A 15514-nucleotide genomic window follows, 5' to 3' on the forward strand; every position below is an offset into this window, starting at 1 on the left:
GCAACTCTCATCCCTGATGTCGTAGGTTCGATCCCCGGCTGTGCACCTTTTTTTTATTTAACATTTGCTCGAACGGTGAAGGAAAACATCGTGAGGAAACCGACATGTTTTAGAACCAAAAAGTCGATGGCGTGTGTCAGGCACTGGAGGCTGATCACCTACTTGCCTATTAGATTTAAAAAATGATTATAAAACAGATTCAGAAATCTGAGGCCAAGACTTAAAAATGTTGTAGCGCCACTGATTTTTTTTTTAAATTTAAATAAAACATATTTTTATTTTATAACATTATTTATACGACTCGAACCAACGGAATATTCATATGGCAATCTCATACTGATTGATATAAAGCACTCTAAACAAAAATAGAAAAATGTTGATAAATTTGTCAAATAGTATTATATTCTTCCTCTTTTGGTGAGGCCATTAATGGAGATTTCCCGTCAGTGAAGAAACGTATCTTTTCCTGTGTCAGGTGCAGCAACTCTTCCGCAGTCGCAATACCCGTCCACTTACTAACACCGTTTACCCTAGATTTTACCCATTTTAATTAATTAAAGGAGATGGTAGCTGTCATAGCGAAACACGTGACCCACGTACACAACTTTCCGTTGTTTAATAGTCTGCCGAGTGCTAATAAGCTATTTCGTAACATCAAGACTATACAATTATAATCATACAGTATAAACTTACGAGAAAGCGCCGTCTGAGAGGGCCGGAATATTTTTCTGCTCATCAGGGAGGACCACCAACTATTAACTTAGGGCTAGGAATTGAAATATTTATTTAAAAAATTGCAGTGGCTTTCATATTGCCTCCATGATCTAAACCTTAGGCCGCTCGAAGTCTTCTATACTAGGCATACACAATATTGTCTAAAATCAGTGATACCTTGACTTGTTTACGCTATCGCAAAATATGCTTAAAAAGGAGTATCAAGAATATCCAAAGCGCTAAATCACAACATCATGAGCACACCCCACATACACACCCTCACTTTCACACCATAACACAGCGCAGCCGAATTAGGTATTGCGTATCTAACGATTTTTATAGATTTTTTCTTTTCGTAAATATTTGAAGATTTTTGTATGTCTTCCATCTTTGGCTATATGTTTAATATAATAGTGTTTTGTTGTATATAATTTATGTTAGCTGTAGGGATACGAAATAAATAAATAATTTTAAAATAACTTTATTTTATATATTTTTCTAAGCTTAAGCTAGACAATAAAATATAAATATTCTTTGTTTTTTTATAATTCTTTGACCATCCTTCTTAACGGTTTTAACTTAAAACTTATCATTAATTAAATCGTTGATTTTTTTTTAATGTGAGTGATTATTATTAAATTTAATTATAACATCATCAAAAGTGTAAATGCTGGCCCGACATTTCTTATTAGCATGAGTGGAACAGACCCATCGTGTTTTTAAATTCCAATGACTTTTCTCACGAAACCTGTAGTCACCGATGCAAAGTAGACGTCTCCCCTGTTGTGAAACGCCAAAGAATACTGAAAATAATTAATCGGTTATTAAATACATTAACAATTTTGCAGCATTAAGTACTAGTTAAGAAATCGGTTGTCTGTAAAGTCGGTTTACTGACGATAGTTGAACGTGACAACGTCATAAGAAAAACTGATAGAATAGTTGCATTTTCCAAAAGAAAATTTTAATTGTATTTGTTTGATAGTTATTTTGTATAGAGAAGGAGGTAAATGGAAATCACAATTAAATTGAATAAGTTACATTTATTTGCACGCATAAATACAATTATGTAATTTTTTTTTACAAGTATGAATGTGCGTTTCGCAATTATTGTTTTACAACTATTAAACATGTGTGATATTTAACTTCTTGCAATTTGTGTTATTCTGTTGAGAATATGACGATGATAGGAAAACGTGGAGGCCGATTGTGCGTCTTTGTCGCTTGTTCCGTGCTCTCGCTTACACTTCAAACCTTAAATGGAACGCCTCAGAGCGAGGTAACGCCGCATGAGTCATGTTTTTTCGTGCATGCAGGCGGCTCCATCGAATTATAAGACGTTGTCACGTCAAAAACACTGCATGTTTCTATCACCTCATTTATACACAACTAGCTGACCCGGCTAACTTCGTTCCGCCTTAATAATAATATCGTTGTTACTTTAGTTAAACTTATTTTAGGATTTCATTAAGGTGATAACTTTTTTTGCAAATACAGAAATGTTTTATTGCTTGCCATTGCAAAAGAAGAATGGCAGTTTTACACATTAGGCCTCTTCTCTCTATCGCCAATATTGCGATACTGCATGTTAAAGCACTTTCTGCTTTACAACATTTTTTCGATCAAGATCAAAGCCTGGTTATGCATCTCCTCATTTACCTCAAGTTCGGAATTTCTTGAAGTGACACGAATTCGACGTAAAATTATGCGTAGTTTTGTCAACAAATGTCACCACATGCCGTGTGCATTCGTAAAGTTAATTTATTTATTTATTGTTATTCGATAACTTATCCGATATTTTATTACTTATTCTGCTATTCGGAGTGTTGAAAAATCCATCAAAAAAGACATAACTAACATCGGTCCAGCCGATCTCGAGTTATAAGTGTTGTAACAAACACGACTTTCTTTTATATATATAGATATTTCTATTTACTTACAAGAATTTAATATAATTAATAATTTACATTAAATGTGTAATGGCGGACTGGCTTTCAGTATTTATTAGCGACTCAGTGGAACTCTTTTGTTTGGAATAAGTAAAAACCTTACGAAATTTAATTGTGTTGTATATTTAAGTGGTTATATATTTCTTTATTTTACATATATAATATTTGACACCCAATATATAATCCTTTTTTTTATGTTTTATTAAATTATGCCATTATTTGAATATTGTGGATTTATATCATTTTAAACCTTCCAATGTTTTTAATTCTTATATATTGCTATTCAGAACGGAGACAAATACAACAGAACCATGAAGAGCAACGATACCGAAACCTATAAATAGATCAGGTAGAGGAGACGGCTGGGTTACATCGAAAACCATTTTTGTATAATGAATATTTTATTACTATATTAATTTTCTAATAACATATATGCTATTATTATAAAGCTATAGTTAGTGTTAATGAACGTTCTAATCGTAGGAACGAATTGTTAGTATTGTTCATTCCCTATATTTTGAATAGACCAAGACATTTAAAAAAAATTCTTAGCATTGCGACATTAAACTGAAGTTAGTACTATCCTAATTATATAATATATATATACGAACTATTTTCATATAAGCAAAAGGCGTAAATGAGCAGAAGTTGTTATTAGGTATCTCGCCATACATTCTGTCTTTGCCCCGCATCATCTTGCCATAAGGAATGTTATTAATGCAGTGGTGCTATAGCCCCAAGTGGATGTAGACTTTAAATCTCATTATATTGTCTGACAATTGACATGTGACAATTTTTGGGCCCAAAATATACACAGATTACACAATATACATGTGACAAATGAAAGAAGAATCTATTAATACTCAGCCGGGATTCAAACACACGACGATAAGAGTCACATGCTAAACCCAGCACTGCTAAGATTATCTGCTAGTAATTAATGTATATTATGTCTATGTGTTAATATAAAACAGTTTGTACAGAGGAACGGCTGATTGGGACACGCAGGGCAAAAGGTCACGATTTTTCGTATTTTCTTCCGGGCTTCATATCTTCCCATGATTTTGACGTAGTGTCTATAGCAATTGTGACAGCTCCTCCTGTTATCTCTCACCCTTCCCCCGATCTCCTCAAGATAATGACCACTTATCTTTCTTCCGAAAAATACACAGGCTCTGAAAACTAAAAACAAAACAGGATTAATTTATATCGTCACAAAGCTCGAAAAATACGCAGAATTAAATCTAACGTAATAAAATCCTATCAAATAAATGTGTGTACGGTCACCTTTTTAGATAGACATAAGGATGAATATACATTAATCGGATACCATTCTTGTCGTTATTATAACTAGTATAATACAAATATATGACAAAATATCTAATTTTGTACAAAGAATGTCGTTAAAGAAGTCTTAATACGAAATTCGATACTTTGACATAGTATTATCATCTAATAAATTGTATAAGAGGTAGTGGTAAACACTGGACACTATTTAATTAATAAAATGAACATATCAATACAAACGTATATTAATATTTCGTCTTATAAGTAGTAAATAATACCTTTAAGTTATCAAGTACAAATAAAAATAATGTCATGAAAAAGTAAAATTAATTAATCATCATTATATTTTAAATATTATTTATTATAAATGTACCTTGCATTTATAATAAATAATATATAAACTACACCACTAGGTGCTAGGAAAAATTACAGAAAAATAATAACATTCAAAACTAGCTAACTATGGTGTAGTACTTAAAGGAAATACTTCTAAGAAGATATTGAAACTACTCAACATCTTAAATTAACGTTGACTGCTATGCTTGCAGTAAAACAGTGAACATAAATAAAAACCACTCTTCAAGGAGTTGGTCTGCTCCTAACCGTGTCATTGCACGCACTCGCATTTGAAATCACAGCACTTTGGTCCAAATTAATATGTGTATTCAACGTATATAAGAATCAAAAAAGTGTGAAATGTATTCACCCAAAATTCACATCTGTGACCACTCTCTCACACTGTAATTACTCTAAACCTGTATGCTACAATGTAAATGTATTAAAGAAAAGCTGTGTAAAAAGGCTTACTATAAAGTCAACGATTTTCTAGTTGATAAAAGGGCCTGGGACTAGTGCTAGACAGGCTACTTCTAATTAATTTTCGATATTTGTTTTAAAATAATTTTGTTTGATGATTTGATATTTTAAAAGAGTACCGAGAGTTTTTTACGCCCGCTTTTCTCTCGGCCTACACCCTCTGTCTTCTTTGCCGATGAGTAGGGACGCCTACAAATTCAAATTTAATGACGTGGAATAAGTGATACATGTATCTTATGTTCCTTAATAAACATATTTTTTTTTTAGAACGGTAACAGCCCAAGCCACGAACTTTTTATGGATCATCCACGTACGTAAAGACGATTGGTGGTGAACTGAGCTAATTTTAATGGTTAATGAGAATGTGCGTTGCACACTTTCACTATTTGTCCTTCAACACTGTACACGGCTGCACGACATGATCTCCTGGTACAACACCACCTTACTTTGTTCTTGCTTTCATCTCGTTTGTAAAACTTGTAACCGCCAATATATAATTGCTCTTTCCCTTTGGATCCCAGTATTAATATCGCTGAAAAATATATATGAAAGTTAAAACCGACATTTGAAATACGCGCTGTTATAGATTTCAAACATCTATTGACATTTTGTCCTCGTGTCACTTTTCTATACGACTATGTACTTGCGTGTTGTTACCACGAGGATAGTGCGTGCTCCTATTTCACCAGGCCTCCTGCTGATAGAGGACAAATGTTTGTTTTTAATTTATTTTATTATTATTAATTAACCATTAATCCATTAATTACCTAAGATGTCATGTTGTGTAATGGTTGCAGCTTACAAACATTGTGTAATACAAAAAACTTGGCGATTTAAAAGAGTGGTGGAGAGTTTGTTGCCAGTTCTTCTCTTCATTCTACGCCCTTGATTTGAGAACTGGCAGTAAATGTAAAATTAGAAGCATTTAATATATATTAATGTGTATAATATAATATGTATATATATATATATATAATATGTAAATAGTATACAGGATGTGTCGTAATTAATGGATTATATGGTAACTGCAAGTAGAGGAAGTTGTGGTTCAGAAAAATAATGTGTTATATTATCTTAATATATATAAATTACGTGTCACGTTGTTTGTCTACTATGGACTCTTAAACTACCGAACCGATATCAATCCAATTTGCATACCGTGTGTAGTTTGATCCAACTTAAAAGATGGGATGGCTTACATCTCATTTTATACCCGGAATATTATTTTATTGCAAAATATTTGTTTATTATTTGATAGTCACAATTCTAACAGATGGCGCTGTGTTGAAAGTACCAACGTTTCATATAAGCTACAATTACCTACATAACCGCCAAAAAAGCCTGGGGGTCGTATGTAATATAACAAAAACCCTAGCCACAGCAACGCTTGGCCGGTCTGCTAGTATATAATAAAAATCCCTCGGTTTTCGAGATAATCGAAATTTTCGAAAATTCCGAAAGTAGTAACAATACTCCAAATGTAGGAATTTATATCTACACAGATGCGCTATTAAATGTACACTAAGATTTTTACGGTAACATCCTCTACCCCCTGGTACCACATTTTCCATTCATTACGTCACAACGTGTATGTAATTGAAAATACGTACGTCTTGTTTTTAAGAAAATAAACGAGAAGTCTCTCCATGACCAGAACTTCTATAAAGTCTCGGAACGTCAAATTAAATAAATTTAATCGCTATTTTAGCGATTAAAAACATTACAAAACAAAATTTGCTTTGGACAATCATTTATTTGCTATAAAATTTAATTAATGTATTATAATACAATGTATAAACATATTTAAACCTAGTTCAAACGATTTGTTTTATTTTGACAATATTATAGTTTACAAAAAATCCCATTAACAACAGAAAATTTAGGTGGTTGATGGTTGTGATATAAATTTCTTCGTTTCATTATAGAGCTCTCATTGTCCAATATAAAATTAGCTTTACAATGTTTCGTGCACCTCCAATTTGTCGTTGTCTTTGATTTAACTGCGCAATAAAAAGTATATCTGTCTATGATCGCCAACTTATAACCAGACATTTTTTGTACCCATTGTACTGAAAAAGTAATACAAAATTTGATAATAAAGACTGTGTAAAATTAATATTCAAAAATAATTTATTGCTGTTTAATAAATCGGCTATAAACTAAAAAAAAATAAACTCAATCGTAGTTTTATTCGAATATGAACTTTATGTAAAGTGACAATATATCAAATTAATATTTTAAATACACATATCAGTCTTTTTATTAAAACAGTTCCAAAGACTGTACCAAATAGCTGAGATTCACTTGGTCACAATTTAGATATTTTATTATAAATAATAGCTAAGTGCTAATACACAATTTAAGTTCGAATAGATCTTTGTTTACAGTATTGGAGGCTGTCCATAATATATAGTATAAACGTTTATAGCGTAAGCATCTCACTTAGAAATAAATTCACAAGATCCAACGTGGGAGAAAATGAGATAGGAAGCATTATACAGTGTATAAACTTTTAATTAAGTGTAGTACGAAGTTTTCACTTCAAAAAGTTTCTATAACTAATGATTTGTAAATAAAATTGATAAATAATCTAATTTTATAATTAAACTACTTACTTGACTTACTTATTTAATTTTCATCAAATCTGTTTGTTTATTTCAGAAAATGTTCAAAAACACACTAATTTAAAGTTTATACACTGTATAATGCCTCCTATCTTACTCTCTCTCACGTCAAATCCTATTAATTTATGTGTCTGTCTCTTTTTACTGTCGCTTTTTCCGTTGCAAGCGGTTTGAAATCACAACGATTCTAAAGAAGTTTCACTTCAAAAATTACTTAGAATCTTTGAATTGTATTGACAGATTGAGTCAAAGATTGGTAACAGTTACACATTTATGATTCCATCCAACGGCGATATCCGATATCACTATTTCTATGCACTGATCGATTTGCTCGTATTAATTGTCCGTTACGTACAACATACTCAGTCCTGGCGTGAACATGATGGACGTCATTTTTAACAATCAAATTTTTTTCATTAGTTGTAATTCGACCTTTGCAGTAGGTACTTGTTGTACATCGCCAAATGTTGGGTCTTTCTTCGCGGTACGAATAACCATTGCATATGCCAACCATTCCACCACGAGAATTACGAAATACGACAACAGCTGTAAGACGATTCTTCATTAATTAAGATTAAAGAATGTTTCGAAAGAAGGTTCAAGGTTCAATAGAAAAAAACCGTTTTTAAATTTTACTATGTAGTAGACCTTTTATTTATGAATATTATAAAGAATATGGAACGACTTAAACAGTGTTGATTCATTCGCAAGAATATTTGTACTATAGGAGATTATGTAGCAGAGTAAGCGTTACTTCTATTGATGAAATAGGTTGTTTATTTAAAAAAAATAACCTTGATTTTTGAAAAAGTATAGCCCAAATATTGGACCATTGATGACGTAATTATTAAAACGACCCGATAGGCATTGGCAACAAAAATCATATCATAAAACACAAGCCTTTAATTTGTTACAATTTAAGATAATTTGTAAACATATGTAACATTAATTACTTTTCTTGGTATTATTTAGAGGTTTTCGGCTTTATTATTCTGTGGTCATACTCGTATTAATTCTTAGTAATGGCTACTTTTGATCAGGTTCAACATCCAAGTGTTTTGAAACTACAAAAATTTTTGGGAGTTATAGTTCCACACAAAAAGCAATGTTTTAGGTAATTCCATCCAATCTGTGATTTTACCCAGTTAGAGTATTCTCTTGCGTCGCAGTCGCTAAAATCTGAGTATATACCCCTTCATAAAAGAGGATACGGAAGCGTTTTTTGCTTAGTCCTCTGTCAAGAGCTTCGAGATTTTCTTTTACTTTTACAATTCTATAGTCTATGACCTTACAATTCGTCTAAGTCTTCATTTATCAACGAAATTTACTTTATTATGCGGGGTACCCAATTCCATTTACTGTCTAAGATGTCTCTGATGCTTTAGACAGTCATTCAACGGCTTTCATTTGTTAAATAAAATTTTAATTGTTTAATTGTCATCACTCCAAATTCAATAATATCCTAAACAGTGGTTACGTTTTATAAAGAATCCCATTTACTAAGACATAGGTCCCTCTGGGATGTTTGTGGACAGCTGTTACTCGCTTTAAGCGGTCGTGCTCATCAGTAGTGAGTCGACCACGGCAGTAGGCATTTGTTCTGCAACGCCATTTATTAGGGTATTTTCTGTTTCGCCGGTAAGTGTACCCACGGTATAAAGCTATCTCGTTACCGTTTTCCGATAGGCATACGACAACTGAAACAATCATTATAGTTATTAAATTATTTTTGAAATGAAAATAATAATCACACTTCATAACATAGTGTACGTGTTATGAAATACCACCCATATCACTTCGACTATCGTCACTCCACAACTGAGCGTTTTTAAGACACTTTTTGGAACCGCTATATGGAACCAGCTGCCAACTAAAGAAAACAGCGTACTAATTCTTAAAAACCGGCAACGCACTCGCGAGCCCTCTGTCATTGAGTGTTCGAGGAGGTTTCACTAACATCGGGTGAACCTCCTGCATTTTCGAACCAATACGACTTAGGCTCATTCAAGAAAAGAGCGCACCAATTCTTAAAAGGCCGTCAACGCACTTGCCCTCTGGCATTGAGACTGGTGAGCCTCCAGCATGGTCGATTCCTATTCCATAAAAAAATTGAGCTACGTACGAACGTACGAAACTATATACTTTCTTAAATAATATAACAAATCACTTTAAATCAAGGTTAATAAAGAGAATATTAACGCAAATTTATTTATTTATACAATTTTTTTTTAAACTTATTCAAACACACGATCAAAAACTAAAACATAACTAATTACCTAATTTCAAAACAAAATATTTGAATCTTTTTACTTTTAATCTTTGTAAAGGCCTTTTGTAATTAAAACTAAATATCACACGTTCACAAATAGAAAAATAACATTCATTGCACATCCCTTGTGCCACAATTCTAATAATACGCCGCTCAAATATCGCCCAAAATGGCCGCCAATAAACCGTATACATATAAAACTATTTTGCAACAGTCATTACAACGACTCGAATGTATAAGACTGAATTTAGTCTCACGCTGACAGCACGCTCACCGTAGCTGAGATATATGAACTTCCAGAAAGCGTTTTTCGATCCACTCTACAAAAATAAATACAAATTCTCCTGCAACGGCTCTCAGCTCAATAAATTGATGAACATGGAGTCATAATCGTCGCTATTATTTCTTTGGGATAGAGAGTACAAAGCAGCTACAATTAATTAACTTCGCATTTTTGGCCGTGGTCTGTACAGTACGACGAACGAGTACGAGCCACGATGACCCTCAGCGGTGACGGTGAGACTAAAACCAACCTAACATTACGTCAGTACGCCAATGTTCTGTCACGTCTATTACGAAATACTTTAACTAGAACTAAGATTAATATGTACTACGGTCTCACACGGTTTACGAAGACATAAGAAGTGCTCTGTGACTGCTGCTATAACCCAAATCACTTACTAAACTATACTCTTAACTATAAAGTAACATTAAATTTTGTAGCTAAAACTGTGTCGTTTTTATCACATTTCACCCTATCCAGAAACAAATGCAACCTACCACATATACGTAAATTAGTAAAATTAAATAGACTTTGTTGTCAATTTACACCTTGTGACACAACCCGTCCTTAACAAAATACTGTGGTGGATTGTGGTTATGAAGGAAAAATCCACCTTTTTTAACATTCAAAGAATAATCTGTTGTAAAATGTGCTTTGCAGGGAAGACCTCTGGTACAACGCCATTGTATTGATATGTTCCGTTTGTTCGGGTAAAACGTGAAGCCGTCCACTATTGCCAAGTCCTTTCCTTGTCTATTTTTCACCAACATTACTGAAATCAATAATATATTGAAATTAATTTACATAATGTCATTATTAATTCATAGGATGTCTATTTGTACGAATAAAACCCAATCAAAAATGTTTAATAAGTAAGCTATAAACGTTGGGATGTTTGCGTAAGACAAGTTTTATGTAATACACAAACATCATAATCAAAATAATTTTTTTTCGTTTCCACACATTTTACTTTTTATAATTTTTCACGCTTGTCTATGCATCATTATCGACTTAAAGAACGGGTCGATAACGTTTACGATTTATATTAAAACTAAAGAGTTTATGGACTTCACATTTATTATTGTTAAAATTTATTAGATTTTTTCAATTAATCAAAGTTAAAACGAATTATTCAAATAAACATTGTACAAAAGATTTTTGTCCAATGTTTATTTGAATAAAATCATAAAGGGATAAAAAGAGACAGATGAGTAATTCAGTTAAAACGGTGCAATTAATTTCTCAATGACGTATTTTTAACGTCTTTAATTTTTATCGTTTTTAATTTTTATTAATAATTAAAGTTATTGCTAATTAACAATAACCCAATTCTCTCATTAACTGCTTACTGAAATACCGAATTGAACGTTAGTCCCTAAATTCGATGATATATTCCATTTTGGATTACATGAGGTGTAGGTGAATGGCTGTGTTCTATAAAAGATTTGAAAATATGTGTTCTGGCCTTGTTTGTGGTAAATTTGCTTTTACATATCCGGGTTCGAGTGCACATCCACGATGTTGTGCTCTTCGTGCGGTCATCTGCGAAGAAGCTGTAGCCATTTAAAATTGCAATTGGCTTCTTATTATAATTCAAGTAATATTGAACTGTAACAAAATAATACATTGATTATGTGTGTGTGTGTGTGTGTACAGGCGGTTTCTCTATTTCATTTGTAGTCTAGGAAAGGCTAGACTGTGAAATATTGTATACAGAATGGCATGAAATGTTACGTACATTTAATGCCAATTCACATGATTAATATACTATATATTACTTCTGAAAATTTACTTTCTAAAGGTATAATTAATTTTAAAAAATTATGAACGTTCAATTATAAAAGTCTTTCCTTCAACTTTATTTTTGTTCCCTTTGGAGGAGAGAATCTTGGGCCAAAGGGTTCAAGTACCTACTTGTACCTAAGTTTTAAATTGGAGCTTGGTAGGTGACCCGAGAGCTGGTGCTTTCGTCGCTCAACGAATAAGTATCGTTATACAGCGATGAAATGCTGCCAGCATCAAAGGTACACTTCCACAGGATCACAGATTCACTCGATCGTTGAAGGAAAACATTATGAGAAAATCGCCAAACACAACGGCATAAGACATAAGACATGATCATGAAACAGATTCAGAAATCTAAGGCCCAGACCTAAAAAGGTTTCGGCGCCACTGATTAATTTTTCACGATAAATAGGAAGACTGTTATAAAATATATCAATACTGTCAGTAGTACGAGCGAGATAGGATTATGTAAAAAATACTTAACTTTCGGATTAGAGATACAGGAGATTTTCGCAAGAAGTTTAGTATGAATATTAGTTAAGTAATTTGTATAAATAAACACTTTCGACATATCAATACGCTTATCGAACAAATATTACATATAAAACCAACATAAGGATGCAATAAAAAACACTTCGTGTAAAATAATTTAATTATGATTTATGTATTTAAAATAAAATATAACCTATATATAATAAAATAACACCCGAAGAATGATTTGCCAAGATTGGGAAAATTACAAAATATCGACACAAAGACGCCCAAAACGCTTGTATAAATAAGAAAATATATTTGTTTTATGAAACTATTAAATATCATTAAATAATCACAACTAAAGGTAATGTACTCCCTCCCATATTTAAGAGGCAAATGCGTATGGGTGAACCAGCTTGTTAGAAGTATTTTCCTGTCTTGTCTGAAGTGTTGCTTGGACATTCGGTTTTCGCCTAGCTTTTCTAATATAGATCTACCTGATCGCGTGCCTATTAGGCTATTAGAGGTGATATGTAAAAAAAAACAATATAATTTTTTTGACCATCACACATTGTGAGCGATAACTTCTGTAACTTTTTCCATAGATTCGTAACGTTTAGATATAATAACTGTACCAAAAATATTTTTATTGATTGTCTTGATTCCCTTCACATGTATGTTAAACTTCAATGTGATAGTTATCTTATTTAAGGTACAAAGTTGTAAATGAGAAATAAATATTTGTTTTATAAATATATTAAATAACTAATCAGGAAAGACGATAGTACACTCCGTTATTAATTATAGATTTTGAAGGTGGATGTGTGTGGTTGAAGTTGCTTTTACGAACTATTCTCTTGTCTTTTGAAGTAGTGAAGCGGGCTTTGCACGTTTTACTTCGAGTACAGTGCCATGGTATGGAGTTACTGTGACGTTCGTCTGGATAAAAACAATAACCATCCACTATTGCTATATTCTTTTGGTTTTGATTTACAGCAAATGTCACTGAAACATAAAACAAAATTAGTTATACCGTATATTACAAAAGTTTAAATAATCTCATTATACAATAGGTGTGGTAAGGCGAATTATGAATTTATTTTGACATGAAAAATATTTTGATATAGATTGTCTTAGAAGATCTCTGATCGATTCTTTCTCTCGTCGTGGTTAGCAAGGAAATATTTGGAGCGGGCTATCTGTTACCACCGGTTTTTGTTTAGCGCCTCTCTTATTACAGTTTTGAGGATGATGAGTCTTTCACTTGATCGGTCCATCTGTTTGAAGAATGGCCACGTGAATTTTTGACTTCTATATACCAACCACAATCAGTTTCTTCAAGTAATCATCGCCTCTGCGCATTGTATGGCCGAAATATTACATAAGTCGTTGTCGGCTTATGGTAGACAGGCAAGTCCGTATGCAGAGTTGGTCCAAAATAAATGTATTAGTGCTATTCGCAGTCCACGGTATTCTGATCATTAGCCTCCAGGATCATATCTCAAAGGCATCAATCATTTTCCTTTCTCGAGCCAAGATTGTCCACGTTTCTACTCTATTCAGGAAGAGCTCCCCAGTACCAGCTCCTTCCGCTTGACCATATTCAACGAAAAGCAATTCAAATCGCTTTCCGAGCGGCTTAATCCCTTAGCGTTGCGTAGAGATGTGGGGTCTCTCTGCATCTTCTACCGCATTTATCATGGAGAGTGTTCAGAGGAGTTGTTCGGACTAAAACCTGCAGCTGAGTTTCATTATCAGTAGAACCATCTGTCTCCTGAAGTAAAGAAAGAAAAGAGCGTACCAGATCTTAAAAGGCCGGCAACTCACTTGCCAGCCTTCTGGCAATGTGTCCATGGGCGGCGGTATCACTTAACATCAGATGACATTCCTACACCTTTGCCTCCTACTACATAAAAAAAGACAGGGAATACTAGAGCCTGTATCAATCTGATTTTGGTTTTAATACCAATTCCTTTTTTCTTCCAGATGTTGAAACGTGGCTTGGCATCTTTATCGATTCGCCTTTTTATCTCGAGGACAGTCGATCTGCTATAATCATTTTGGTTTTTCTCTGTTCACTGCGAGGCCTATGCTATGCTACTTTCTAGCTCGAGTCTACCGTAACTTTGCTGTTCTCTTTGCGCCACTAGGAAACTCTTCTCCAATACATGTCCATGATCTTCAGAATAATGTACTGTTCATAATAGAGCAGGGGACAAAATGAAACCCTGTTTCACACCTTTTTGGTTTGTAACATATTGAGTATCCATTTCCTATCCTGATGAAAGAACGGTTTCCAATAAAGAAATTCTAGATTAAAGCTTCGAGGGCCCGTTCAGAAGATCTTATCTCGTAGATGTAGAACCTCCCACCGTTTCCACCATTGTATATAGTCATTGTTCGCGCGTTCCTTTGCTTTTAACAAAGATCTTTAGCTTTTCTTAAATTATAAAAATTATTTATGTATAAAACTTCGGTAAGAAAGATAATAAAATTAAGGTACAGAGTTTATATTAATAACTAGCAAACCCGGCGAACTCCGTTTCGCCACATATGGCTTCGTTTAATTTGGTGTTTTTTTTTTGTAATATTTTCCCGCATTTCTGTTGAAATTTTTCCTTTGCTATAAACCTCACGGAGCCCGAAAATTTTCCAACGAATGCAAAACCGTGGAAATCGGTTCGTGCGTTCTGGAGTTATAGCGTCAGGAAGGAAAACCCGACTAATTTTATATTAATAATATTTATTTTATATGTCCATTAAATATTATAACATAAGCCTAAAGTCGATAGTACACTCCCTTATTAATTATAAAATTTGGACGTGGATGTGAGTGGGTAAAGTTGCTTTTTCGAATTATTGTCTTGTCTTTTGTAGTATTGAAGCGGGCTTTGCACTTTTTACTTCTTGAGCAGTACCACGATGTGGAGGTATGGTGACGTTCGTCTGGATAAAAACAATAACCATCCACTACTGCAATATTCTTTCCGCTTTTATTTACAGCAAATGTCACTGAAACATAAAATGAAGTTACAACTGCCATACTTTTAAAATCACATAATAAAATAGGTAGGCGAATTATGAATTTATTTGTCCTTACAATTTTATTATAATTTATATCGAGAAATATTATAATCAGAGGAGTTGTTTGGATTAATACCTGCAGCTGAGTTTTATCATCGGACGTCAAGGCAGAATACGAAATTCCACCCTTATCACCTCGACGTCCTTCGTTCCACAACTGAGCGCTTTTACCACTCACCACCACTATGTGGAAACAGCTACCGACTGAAGTATGAATATGAATATGAAT

The 15514-nt window shown here is 33.2% G+C and overlaps 1 protein-coding gene across 25 annotated transcripts in view; it reads right to left on the bottom strand.

Moving 5' to 3' along the window:
• LOC125049347 (protein tramtrack, beta isoform) overlaps positions 1-15514 on the bottom strand; it is a 357718-nt gene that overhangs the window by 240680 nt on the left and 101524 nt on the right. Inside the window, exon 5 of one of the 25 annotated variants that reach the window (XM_047648571.1) lies at positions 1191-1517. The exons of 22 other annotated variants lie outside the window; for them this stretch is intronic. In XM_047648571.1, the coding sequence (XP_047504527.1) occupies positions 1330-1517 (188 nt within the window). In that variant the 3' untranslated portion in view covers positions 1191-1329. Of the gene's footprint in view, positions 1-1190; positions 1518-3450; positions 3846-10469; positions 10715-15514 lie in introns of those variants that run through there. 2 more of the 25 variants (XM_047648543.1, XM_047648552.1) reach the window with 2 other exon arrangements.

Source organism: Pieris napi, chromosome 5, assembly GCF_905475465.1.
Source record: "Pieris napi chromosome 5, ilPieNapi1.2, whole genome shotgun sequence".
Taxonomy (NCBI): domain Eukaryota; kingdom Metazoa; phylum Arthropoda; class Insecta; order Lepidoptera; family Pieridae; genus Pieris; species Pieris napi.